At 42.0% G+C, this 13874-nt stretch overlaps 1 protein-coding gene across 3 annotated transcripts in view; it reads right to left on the minus strand.

The window, feature by feature from the left end:
- PANK1 (pantothenate kinase 1) overlaps positions 1-13874 on the minus strand; it is a 102060-nt gene that overhangs the window by 30860 nt on the left and 57326 nt on the right. The window contains exon 1 of one of the 3 annotated variants that reach the window (XM_047073151.1): positions 10932-10983. The exons of the other annotated variants lie outside the window; for them this stretch is intronic. Within the exon in view, the coding sequence (XP_046929107.1) occupies positions 10932-10968 (37 nt within the window). The 5' untranslated portion in view covers positions 10969-10983. Of the gene's footprint in view, positions 1-10931; positions 10984-13874 lie in introns of those variants that run through there. 3 annotated transcript variants of the gene reach the window in all.

Raw genomic sequence — 13874 nt, forward strand, 5'->3', positions numbered from 1 at the left:
GAATGACTGAGGACCATTCACCTCCTTTCTGAATAAGAGTGTATATTGAGGTTTCCAATCTTTTTCTCACCGTTACATATTCACATACAATGTGGGGGAGGGGGCACAGCAGGTAACTGGCCTCTTTGAGTTCAGAAGTCTCTAGCTCAAGAGGACCCACCTCTGGAGTTGATGTCGAAACAACTTTGTATCACCCCCTCATTTAGATCCTACTGCACATCATCCAGACGCCACGACTGGGTGAGGCTACAGGGTTGTCTGCTCTGGGGTGCGAATGGCTGTATTTCACCTGCGGTTTCGGAGAGCAAGCCAGCTATTTGGTAATCAGAAAAGTAAATTGCGATAGTCACTAGTGCTGCTGGCCAAATATTTCCAGTTCTCTCCCTTTTAGTCTCATGGGGTGAGACTGCAGCCCCCGGACATTTTATAACTGAGCTGGGCAATGTGCCTCATCTAGTCAGCGAGTTGTACATGGACATGGGGTACATCACTTCCAGGCAAGAGCACTTACGGCCGGGGTGAAACCCTTCAGAGCTCCTTCTCTGTTACCATGTCCAGCAAGATCCAAGATAATGATGAGTCAGGGGGAGCGGGAGCCAGAATGGGGCCCGAACCACCTCCTTGATGGGCTTATAGTTTGAATGAGAAATAAACCTTTGTTGTTTTAAGGCACTGGGATTTAAGGGCTGTTATGCAGAATGATTTGCATATCCTCACTGATATACTCTACGTCAAAATCCACCCCCGCACCCCCCCCCCCAACCCTCCTTCTCCTGCAGAACCAGATCCAGGGACTGCCAGTATCGCCGATAAACATGTGGTAGCTGGGTGTTAATAAAAAGGTATGTAGGTCCTGTTGTATTTAGCTCTGTCTAAAAATTTCTAAAAACACAAACCAAGATTGGCACTCTGGTAGTAATTTAAAACTGTGAAATGAATCTGTATTCCAAATACTGTAGTGAAAATATTTACAAGTTTTATTGGTCATCAATGGCTTTGAAACAAAGCCTGTTTCTTAGAGACGTTTTTGGAGCACTAGAATAGTCTCTGAGAGACACCTATGCTTCCTGTAGTAAATGTCAAGGGTTACACAATGACCTTATACAGTGACCAAATAGCATCAATGAGCAAAGACTCCCCCCCACCGCCCCCGCAAACAAAAAACAAAAAACAAAACCCCCAACAACCACAATGCAGAAAAGGTCAGAGAAACTATTTTAAAGGGCTAAGGGAGCCTGATACTAGAAAATCTACCTCCTCTTGAACAACAGCCAGACCTTTAAGGTGTTCTTGGTGAGGCAAAGTTCACTAATACCGATATTTCTTCCTGTATGTAAGAGTAACTCCTTTGGGCACAAGTTTGACTTAGCAACCAGTTGCTGTCCTGCACAGTTTAACACATTTGTTGAGGTTCCACCAAGCTGGAATTGGATGAAATAATTGTGAATAGAAGGACTGAATTTCTTTTCCCACTGTTTGTGAATAGATTTGTTGAACAAATTAATGGGTAGAAAAGATATTTGAGTATTGTGTAATCAGAAAAAAGAAAAGACTTTTAAGGCACTGATATTGACGCTACATGAATACTAATTATGTTGAAGTTGCTTAAGGACCTCTACATGTTAACAAACAAAAACTGTTAATCTAGATCTGAGTGTGTAATAGAATTGTATTTCTTAAAGTATTTGTTCTCTGAGGGCTAGCTTTCCCTTCACCATGTCTAAATGTAGTTGGTACTATAATGTAATCTTTGCTGATATATTCATAGAAACATTTAACTTGAAGAGGTGAAAGGGACCTTAGGTCGAGTCCAACATCCTGTTTACAGATAAGAAAATTATGGCTCAGAAAGATCAAGGAATTGTCCAAGGTCAATCACAGTAGCTTCAGAACCCGTTTTCAGTTTCATGAGCTAGCAAGCTCCCCATTTTGCAAGGCTTGTCCAAGTTCAGTGGTTTGTCACTTGAAATGACAGCACCCCCACAGATAGGATGATCGTGGGCAAGTTTCTTCCTTGAGCCATTGACTAAGCTGTAAGGCAGAGATGGGCTCACTGATTACTGAAGTTCTGTCCACTTCTCACATCCCACCATCCTAAACACACACACACAAAGCCCTTCAAAACCACACTTTTAACTGCATATAACGGAAGAGTTGAAAACCTAAGAACTATTTAAGGACCCTGCAGAAAGTGATACATGTAAAATTTAATAAAAGGGTTTCCATAACACTGTAAAGGAACCTGTAATTATTGCACACAGAGCAATCTGCTAAACATTAAATATTCTGTGCAAAGAAACTTGAGTCACGGTTTCTTGCAAATTAATGCACACCAGATTCCTTTAGTTTGAATTTTAGTCACATGGCAATCCCCAGGGTTGGCAAGGGTACAAGGACACAAGAACTTATAGGGTACCAATGGGAATGTAAACTGGTGCAATCTTTCCACGGGGGGTTTTGGAAATACCTATTAAAAAGCTCCAGATTCTTGCATTCTTTAATACATCGGTTCTGCTTTACCCTAAAGAAATAGTTATGCACGCATTCAAAAATTTATCTTAAAAAAAAAATCACTGAACTTTTACCACTAATAACTAGAAAATTAATTACTGTCCAAAATTACAGAGTCGGTAGGTAAATTAAATAAATGATTGTCCATTCACACAAAGGGAAAAAAGGCCACCACTTTGTAGGACAGCATTTAATGATGTGAGGAGAATGTTCATTATATGTCGTTCAGTGAAAGGGCAGGTGATTAACTGGGACACGTGTATGATTACTATTTTGGATAAAAATTCAACAGCTCTTTGTGCACAGAAAACAAGACTAGAAACTTCAGGCTGAAATATTAACAGCTGTTATCTCTGGGTCATGGAGGAGGGTGGATTTTTTTCTTCTGTTTTTTCTGAAGATGCTTTTCAATTATTTACAATGATACATTTAATCTTAATAATCAGAGTTACTTTAGAATTCTCAAAAACTGCACTATAAAAATGCAAAAGAAAAAAAAATTGTTTTATTTGCTTCAATGCACCGATGGCAGATGTGGTCCCGCCCATGGGAAAGAGTGTGCCTACATTCCCCATCTCAACAGCCCCTCCCCTGCTCAGGCAGTACCCTGCCCATATCATGCCTGCTACTGAAATCCATTCGACACAGGCGATCAATGACAAGGAAAGCCTGAGCAAAGTCGTTTAACCAGTTAGATACTGGACATCCCTCAGGTGGGAATTTAGGGTAGGAAGAGTCCTGATTTACGCACCTGATTTACTGTCAGCGCAACACCTGTAAGTTAAAGTCAGCAATTCAAAACCACTTCAGGGGCAGAGGAATGTTTGGGGGAAAGGATCGTGGTGGGAAAGGTCACACATCCACGTGTGACAAAAACCTTCCTTCCACTGGCACATGGCCTCCGATTCCTGTCAACTTTCTCCTTGGCAGGTGGGCTGGGAACAAAAAGGCTGATTTAAAGAAAAAAAAATGCCGATCATATTCTCATCTGCGAGAGGGAGAAAGAATAGCAGGAATTCTTTCCAGCACTTTTGAGGCAGGCATAAGTATTATCACATCAGCCACCAGAACTAAGGCCCGATTTCACCAACTCTGCCATGCAGGCCCATGGTCTGTGACACACAATAGGCTCTGTGCCTAGGGCCTGCGATCTTTTTGGGCACTCACGAATGAAAATATTGTAATTTCTTTTAAACTTTCAGGTCGAAGAAAATGTGGTCACATGGCATCTCAACACATTCATCTTTCTACCAACAGAGTTGAAAATTATAACTTAAAATTTTTTTTTTATTCAGGAAGGAACCCATAAAGTGTCAGGAGTCCATGAGAGTTAGTCTGTGTTTATTTACATTTTGCTCCACACCCAGTCCCAGGTCAGAACTGACAAGACATCAGACCAGAGTCTGCTTTGCATTTGCAATTTGAACTAGATTCCTATGGATTATTTACAATTTTATTTCCTTAAAGCAACTTCATTTTAGTACTTCATGCAACCAAATTTTATTTTCATTTTTGTTTTTAAAGTAGGCTCCATGCCCAACATGGGGCTTGAAGTCACAACCCTGAGATTACAAATCACGTGCTCTACTGACTGAGCCAGCCAGGTGCCCCAGAGTGCACTAAATTTTAAAGTTAACTGTTTAAATTACATTTATTTAAAAATGACAGGCTATATTCAACCACATTCGTTCTCAAATTTGCCTCATTATAAAAACTGCCTAAGGCACTTGTTAAAAATATGAACTCCCAGGCCATGGCCTGGAGATTGGGATGCAGCAGGACTGGAGAAAATATTTTCAACGAGGGGGACCTGTAATCCTCACTGGCCAAGTTCAAAACCACTGTTCTCATTGAATCAAAATGAGTGCTGTAAGTAGCTGGACCACAGTTTAAAAGTGAGAGATCAGAGTTTGAATGGGCTACTCTTGCTTGTAACTGTGAGGGAGCTCTAAGGAGGAACCCCGGGGTGGTGCCTGGTAATGACCTGGAAGAGGTTCCCATTCTGGAAACAGAAGGACCTGAACGCATCTAACTGCTTGTTAATGGAATTATTTACGGGCAATTTATAACATGAGTGCCGCAGTATTTAATTTTAAATACAGCTTTTGGATTTCCAGGTATCATCCATCCACAACGAAAGCCCTGGCCGTGGGTTTAGAAACGTTCCACATATGATTAAGTTTTGGCAATGTGCTCCTCTCTCCCAGTGACTCCCATTTTTAAGGTAACCATGCATTTCTCCATAAGGAAGTCAGCTCAGACAACAGTACTGGTGTATTTAGGTCAGGCAGGCAGATGTTCTTTGATTTGCAACCCATGTGGTTGACCTTGACACAGACAACCACGTGAAATCAGAACAACAAACAGAAACACCAACGTGAAAGCTATGTTACTTTTTTTTTAGGTTAAGATTTGAGAGGCGGAAAAAAAAAAGCTCTTGCAGGGGGCCATTCTGGTGTCACCCACAAATGTATTCTTAGCTTGTCTTAGCTTGGACCTAGGCCAGCAGGAAGCAGGGGCAAGATGAAGCTAGAGGTGAAGGGACCCAAAAGGTCAAACCTTTTGACCTTTTAACCTAAGGTTAAAAAGCCTTTTCCTTGGGTCTCTTCCTTAAGGCCCTGAGCAGCTCAGGGAAGTGCAGTTTCGTTCCCAAGGTCCGAGAGCTTTTCCCTGCCACTCTTACGAGAGAAAATCAGAGTAGACAAAGGGATGTCACTCTAGCGACCACCGAGCTCATTTTGTTCCTGTCACCCCCACAGTCAAGCCCTGGATTTCTGTCCCAGGTCATAAGGAGGGGAAATCATAGACAGATGAAAACTGTTTCCCATTCTGCAGTCATCTTGTGAGGCTGAGGAAGTGGGGGGGGGGGCAGAATTACAATTACAGACAGTTAAGTTCATTGTCCCTATTTCTCACCAAGAACCTGTCTGTCCTGCCCAATCTAGAGGGAACAGAAGGTGAGTATCAACCTTCCACGTAGTCCTCGGCTTTGATTATGCCACCTTCATCATCAGAAGTACGGTCCCTGGAAGAAGATTCCGTAGTTTGGACTCTGCAGACACATGCCAAGGGACAAGCATACGGTGGCTCTTGAGGGCCACTCAAGATTGGCTCCAGTGTGATCATTTCAGCACCCAGAATAGACCCGAGCGTCCACCCAGGAATGGCTCCTCCAGCTACCTAATGTCCTGCACTGAAGCTCAAGATGGCAATCTCATTACCTGCTTAAACAAATCCCAGTTTAAACCACCAAGAGGTTTAGCTTTCTGTCTTGACAAGCCACCAGAGCGTGCTTACTTACTCCAGGGATCTACCGACGATTTAATACCAGGGAGTGGTTAATTAAGGCTTTGGGGAGAACAGCATTGCCAAGTGGCACCGCCGGGCGGAACAACAGGTTTACCAGAAATGGGCTTTGTTCATGTATTTTAGCTCGATGGCAAGAGCCTGGCAGATCTTTAAAGTCGAGCTGGGGGATGTTGGGGGGGACTGAGAAAAGACGTGCCAACTGCTCACATGGCGCTGCAAGCTGGAAGAAAGAGGGGGTCACAAGTCCCTCTTCAAATAATCTGAGAACAACCACATGCTTATGGACCCAGTGATTCATGAACACATGTTTATGCCCGTGAAAGTCACCGTGGCACAGAGCCGGGATACGGCAATGTACCTGCCCTCTTGGCACTTGCTTTCCAGTCTGCAAGGACCGATTGTTAATCAAGAACAACCAGGAACGAGTGAAAACTGCTAGGAGTGAAATCCACATTATTCGAGGACCAGACCTCACTTAATTAAAACAATCCTTTAGGGGGCACCTGGCTAGCTAAATCGGTAGAGCATGTGACTCGATCTTGGGGTTGTAACTTCGAGCCCCAGCTTGGGTGTAGAGAGATTACTTTTAAAAAATTAAATCTTTAAAACAGTCTTTTAGTATTTATGAATGGCAGCTCCAAGCAGGGTTCCCTCTTAGGTACAATAACCATCACACTTCCTGGCCATTTGAGAACCTTGTAATTAAACTGGAGATGACACTCAAACCTACAAAAAGTTTAAAATCACTGGATGTTAGGGGTGCCTCGGTGGCTCAGTCGGTTAAGCGTCTGACTTCGGCTCAGGTCGTGATCTCCCAGTTCGTGGGTTCGAGCCCCGCGTCGGGCTCTGTGCTGACAGCTCAGGGCCTGGAGCCTGCTTCAGATTCTGTGTCTCAGTCTCTCTCTGCCCCTCCCCGGCTCACACTCTGTCTCTCTCTCTCTCTCAAAAATAAACATTAAAAAAATTTTTTTTAATTAAAAAAAAACAATAAAATCACTTGATGTTAGCATTGGAGGGACATAAGAGATCTTTTAGGGAAATGCATATCAAAACCACAATAAGATACCACTTCGAACCCACTAGAGTGACTATAATTTAAAAAACAGAAAATAACAAGTGTTGGTGAGGACGTGAAGAAACTGTGGCCCTCATACACCACTGGTGGGGATATAAAATAGTGCAGGGGCGCCTGAGCGGCTCAGCTGGTTAAGCGTCTGACTTCCACTCAGGTCATGATCTCCCAGTTCATGGATTCGAGCCCTGCATCAGGCTCTGTGCTGACAGCTCAGAGCCTGGAGCCTGCTTCGAATTCCGTGTCTCCCACTCTCTCTGTCCCTCCCCCACTCACGCTTTCTCTCTCTCTCAAAAATAAATACGCATTAAAAGATTAAAAAATAAAAAGAGCTTAATATTAAAAAAATAAAATAAAATAGTGCAGTCACTTTGGAAAACAGTCTGGCAGTTCTGCAGGAGGTTAAACGTGAGTTTGTATGTGATCTAGCAAGTCCACTCTCGGGTACATACCCAAGAGAAGTGAAAACCTGTCCCCATAAAAAGTTGTACACAAATGTTCATAGCAGTAGAAACACCCCAAATGTCCATCAACTGATGAATGGATTAATAACCCATGCTGTCTCCAGGCTATGAAGTATTATTTGGCAATAAAAAGGAATTAAATGCTCATATACGTTAAGACATAAATGAACCTTGAAAACACTATGCTCCATGAAAGGAGCCAATCACAAAAAAGCACAGATAGTATGATTCCAATATATGAACTGTCCACAACAGGTAAATCTGTAGAGACAGAAATATCAGTGGTTGCCCGGTTTCAGGAGTTGTGGGGGCAAAAAGGAGTGACTGCTAAATAAGGTTTTGTAAGGGGGTGATGGAGTATTCTAAAATTGATTGTGGTAATGGTTGCACTCAAACCCACCTAACTGTACACGTTAAGTGGGTGAATTGCATGTGAATTCTATCTTAATAAAGCAGATTTCATGCATATATAAAGCTCTGACCTAAACCCTTCATTTCATAGATAACTTTTGAAATAGAAAGGCCAAATTATAATTGCTTTTGAAAAAAGTCTTTCTACAGATTTTCCCATATTTTTAAAGAAAATAAGCACAAGAAAATTTTAGATCTTCCTGATGACTGATGGGCATATGAGGGTCAATTTTTGTGCCCACTATATAGTGATGCCCTCAGAACCACATGAACCTCTCTCCGCTTCCAAGGCTACTAGGCTTTAAGTATTCTTTTGTCTCTATTATGGCTTTCTATGTCTTGCTTTTAGGCTAATCCTGTTAATTTCCTGCTGCTATCAATGTTACTGCAGTACATCTACCCCAAACCTGCTATATATGAATGCAGAGAAACCAGAAAATTCATGTCTGTTAACACTGTTCCTTTAGTAAGAGTAAACAGACTCAGAGAGAGCACAGGAAGTACACTAAATGTAGAATGCAAAAGCGTCTCCAATTTTATTTATTTCCCAACACTGATTTTGGTTGCTCAGACGTGTTTGCTTCCTTCCAGGTTCTCAGCTGCCTTCTGGCTTATTGCTGGCAAGTTTCCAGAGGTGACAGTCACTGTAATTAGTATTAAATGTTTTCTTTTACTGTAACAATTTTTATCCAAGGCACAGCTAGATGTAATATCTAACTGGAAAAAGAGATGAAAACTTTAAAAATATAAACATGAGCATTCAAAGTATTCTGTTTATCTGGTGCCAATTAGTTTGGGGACAGAGTGCCCTTCTCTATCATTCAGGTAAGATTTTCAAACAACTTAGCCCGGGAATTTTTTATTGCATCTTAACTATGGAACTCACAGAAGGAAGAGATAAAAGCAACACCTTACTTAACATTGGCTCATTTTAGAAAAAATATTACACATTTAATGCAAAGTCCATCTATGAGACCAACACTGTTTTGATGTGTAAAGGCTGGACAGTTGTCACTTAGGGATGACAGCCGCAGTCTCATAAACTTCAGCACCCAATTTATTTTTGTACTTTGTCTGGATTGCACAATATAGAGACAAGTTTGACTCACAGGGAGTAGGTGCAAATCCTAACTGTTTTCTGAACAGCTTTCCTTGCAATCCGGGGATTTCTGGAATCAAAACTGATTCAGTAGCTTGGACAGATTTACTGAAAATGTTTCACCAAAAAGCTGAACGCTAAAAATAACTAACGGCTCCTCAGTTTGCTTGTAATAAATATAAAAATCAAACAAAAGCCTCTAAACCTTATAATAAGTGCTAAAACTCTAAACTTGATGGGGTTATTCATTTACTTGTTATTATATAACTGACCTATGCCAGAGTGAGAGCATTTGCAAAGCAAATATGCCTAACTAAGCCTTGCCTAGAATGTAACTGAGTGTGGTACACGTGTACTGAAGTGGTATATTAGCTTGTGCAATTTTATGTGGATATACGTGCTCAGGCCAAACTTTTTAAAAGACTTCAGAGCTATAAACTTGCCAATCAATGCTCTGCTTATAAGAATTCAGAAAAAATGGGGCACCTGGGTGGCTCAGTTGGTTGAGCATCCGGTCATGATCTAGCCCTCTGTGAGTTCCGGCCCTGCATCGGGCTCTGTGCTGACAGCTCGGAGCCTGGAGCCCGCTTCGGATTCTGTGTCTCCCTCTCTCTCTGCCCCTCCCCAACTCACGCTCTGTCTCCCTCTCTCTCTCAAAAGTCAATAAACGTTAAAAAATTGAAAAAAAAAAAAAAGAATCCAGAAGAAGCTTCTTCTAACGTCTACAAAAAATGGGTTAATCCAGCAGCAGCACTGTACCAACTAACATTAAGGGCTTACCATGTGCCAGGGTGTGTGCTAGAAGCTTTACATGCAATGTTTAATTTAATTCTCAGAACCCAACGAGGTAGGTATTCTTATTTATGCCCACTTTACAGATGACAGAACTGAGGCCGAGAAGTTAAGGAACTCACCCAAACATTAGTTATGGGGTTTTCAACATGCGTTTCAGTTACGGCTTTTCAGTAGAGAAAAATATTTTTAAAGAATTTTGAATTAAATACGTGGGCCCTTTTAAAAAAGTTTCATCTGTATGCAGCTGGTGCCTAACAAGTATCCGTTGCCTAAAAAACAAAAGAGCGACCATTCGCACACCGTGACTTCTACAGCCCAGTATAAAACCAGATATTAGTCATATCCCTAAATTATTAGAAAATATCACGATACTCAGTATTCTGTCCAAGAAGGCAAGGAAGTATAAAATGCATCTGGAGCACATTTTGCATAAAACTGAAAGACTCATAAAACTGCCAAGAGTAAGGCAATCCTGGCAGTTATACAGATAAGGACTCACTGATGTTGAAGTGGTTTGATCCTCAAAAACGCTTGACAGACAAGAGTGATATTAGAGAGATTCAGGATCTTTTTCTTTGTTCTTGTGGTTCATTTGAAATGAAGGAACGGCAAATCTCACAAATTTCAGCAATACCCCTCCTGGTAACCTCCTGGAAACTCCACATTCAACCTTGAATCCAGTACCCCCAGACTTCCAGTCTGAGCCCAGTCCTCCTTCCCAGGTGTCTTCAGAATGAGTGCTAGCTTGCCTGTTCCCACCCTAGTGACTGCAGAGGCGGAATTCTTTTAATCCTGTTCCCAGTCTCTCCCTCTCAAGACAGAAACTACATGGGAGATACAAATCACTTCTAGTCCAGTGATTCTGGGATGATTCCAAAGTGCCTTTTTTTGGCACATGGTTATTTCATTACGAGAATGAAGTTTCAAATCTCAGACCATGAAGATATGGTTAAAAATTAATCATAAACAGGCAGTAGCAGGTACTGGCAAAACAAACAAAAACAAACAAACAAACAAAAACATACCAAAAAAACCCCCAAACTAAATCCTCCCAGGAAACACAATATCAGATTTTCATCTATCTATCAACAAACAGGATGCAACGATTTTAACTGTAAACTGAATTTATTCCTCTAACTGTGCATCATAAAATACTATATAGCTTCAACTGAAAATAATACATTGTTAACTTTTTCCAGCAATTAACAGATTATGGTTATGCTTTCAAAAAGAGTTTTTATCTTTTAGAAACACATATAAAAACACTTACCATTAAACTGAGATATCTGAGACTTGCTGCAAATCATCCAGTTTGAAAGGGGAGGTTTGGATGTAACAGAAAAAATAAGATTGGACATGAGTGGAAAGATAGGCTGAGTGATGAGTGATGGGCAGTTATTTGATGTACACTCTGGCTTTATATAACATTTGAAGTTTTCCCAAGTAAAAAGATTTCTTTACAATCCCAACACTCTCTAAATACTCATGCAAGACAGTGAGAGGACAGTGGGGCATCACGAGTCGCCTTTGGAGTAAAACTCTAATGGGAATGAACTGGGGAAGTCCCTTTTTTTGCCCCACAGATCCTGCCTCTGGAAACAAACAAACAACCTCCCTTCCCTTTTGGCTGGGACAAATTTCAGCCTGCCCGCCCTAACCAAAAACATGAAATGGAGATCCTCCGGCAACTCCGCCCTGCCATGTCACCAACAGTAAATTAATTATAAATCACCCTAGAAAGGTGCAAGGTTCACTGGGGCTAGATTTACACCTATCTAAAGGAAAAATATTGGTGTTGCCCAGTCCACATGTAACGAACATGTAGCTCAAAACAACTCAAGTCATTCAAAATAAAAACAGGAGTGAATCATAAAATGAGTGTAAAGAAGCCTAAGGTTATGGTTCTCCTGTAGTTAGTACTCTGGTGCATGCATGTATATATACATAAAGTCATGTATATTATTTTCTTCTTTCTTTCTTTCTTTCTTCTCTCCTGCTGCGTTGTTGGTACACTAACACCTGCTTGTTCTACCTACTGGGTGATCTGGCACTGAACCCAACGGTATTTGGGGTAGGAATTTAGGAGGGAGAACGAGAGGCAGACAACAATGTGATTCTAAATTCTACCCTTAAAACATAGCGGGCCCTCAAATATGTGTGGAATACTTTCTTTCCTGAGAATGAAGTTCTTTTGTCTGACTCCTCACCTTCCGGCATTATCCTACTTAGCAAAGGACATGTCAGTCTTTTTCTCCCATTCTCTGAATCAAAGGCTTTAATTATTCAGCTTGTATTACTGATGCTGTCTGGGACTTTCCTATGCATGACCCATGACCTGTATTCTAGTCAGTGACGTCCTGGTAAATGTTTAGCAACTGGCTGCCTAAAAAGAAAACCTTGATTTTTAGCGTTTGCCAATTTCCATAGGGCAAATACACTCACTGTAGCCAATTTCAAGCTGCCAACACCAGGACATAGGATGCAGAATTAGGGAGAAATGTGTACAACCAGCTCCCCTGAGCACGTAGGAGCTGGCCCCATCTAATTAAGGGAACTTGTGGTTTTCCTAGGATGATCCCAGTTTATGCCTGTGGTCCTGGCATAATTATTCACGATACCCCTTACCACTCTTTAAAAGTGTTGACGATATATCAAGCAGTCACTCCAAAGAATAAATCACATTTGGGCCACTTCCTCATAGTAAAAATCTTCCATAAAAGGTAGGATGTGCTATCTCCTTGACCAAACTGATATTACCTTCCTTCTCCCAAATATGTAGCATGTTTTTAGATGTTTTTCATCAAACACTGGTAGTTGGGAAAGTATGGATGGCAAACAGACAGCCTCAACTTGTTCAAGTCCTCTGACTTATACACACAACTTGGAAATGCCATAGATTTGACTAAAATCAAGCCAGGCAACTGGCTTCAGGCTACACTCCAGCTTGGAATCGCATGAAGCCGAGTATCCCATGCAGAGTCTAGCACAGTGCGTGGCCCACAGGAATAAAAACTGGTTAGCTCCAGGGCGCCTGGGTGGCTCAGTCAGTTAAGCATCTGACTCTTGATTTCGGCCCAGGTCACCATCTCACGGTTTGTGAGATTGAGCCCTGAGTCGAGTTCTACTCTGAGAGCATGGAGACTGCTTGGGATCCTCTCTCACTCCCAATCTCTCTCTCTCTCTCTGCCCCTCCCTTGCCCTCCCTCTCTCTCAAAATGAAAAAATAAACATTTTTAAAAGATTAAAAAAAAATGATTAGCCCCTGTGGGACATACAGGCTTATTAAATCTTGGCGTTCCAGGTCACCCAGGTCAGTACTTACCTGATCCCTTTTATGACAACCCCAAGAGGCCATTCTCCCATCTAAGCTTTAATACTTTGGCAACTCAACACAACCAGTACTGGCTCACAAGGATGATGAAGTCTGGCAGGTGAGTGTGTGGGTCTTTGTTTTTCAGAGGGCAGGACGCCATGGAAAAGTCAAGTTAAATAGCTGTCTTTAAATGTCTAAGGAGCTGTCATGCAGAAGAGAGATTGGATACACTGTAGGGTCAAGGCAGAAGTTATAGGAGTAAGTGTAAGTAAGGAAGGGCATCTAACACCACCACCCATGACAGCTAACATTTATTGGGTGCTTATGTTTTGCTGGAAGCCTCATTACACTGTGGACCCATATCAAGCTTGAAGTCACACAAATCCACCCCTGCCTCGTTCCCTCCTGGACTGCCTACCTCAGGCTGTAAAGGAATTGTTTGTCCAGAAGGCCCAGAGGATTCCTAGCAACTGGCACTGCCCAGGCTGGCCACAGCTCAGAGATTCACGTAAGTTCAGTCTGTCCAGAGGCACTAGCTAAAGACCCAGTGGCCCAGATTCAGCATTGAGTCAGGGCCAGGAATTCCAGAAGGTTCACGTGCTGGTCTCGAAGGCAACAAGTGCCCAGAAATATCCATCTCCTCATCTGCCAGAACAAGGTTTGCTAGGCTATGGGTAAAAAGAAGGCCTGAGAAGTAACATCCGTTCTGAACTCTGCAGCCTTGTTTGATTCCTGCAGCTTTCATAAAGGAAAGGTGCTCACTTTCCTAATCCTTTTCTCTTGTGTGCATTATCTGCTTCACTCAGGGGCTGACATAGCAAACCGTAAAGATCAAAGGAAGAGACTTCCTTTTTTAGAAATAACTTTGTCCTAGGGTGCCTGGGTGGCTCAGTCGGTTAA

Source organism: Lynx rufus, unplaced genomic scaffold (assembly GCF_022079265.1).
Source record: "Lynx rufus isolate CCGP_SWC_20201006 ecotype Redwood Valley unplaced genomic scaffold, mLynRuf1.p SCAF_11, whole genome shotgun sequence".
Taxonomy (NCBI): Eukaryota; Metazoa; Chordata; class Mammalia; order Carnivora; family Felidae; genus Lynx; species Lynx rufus.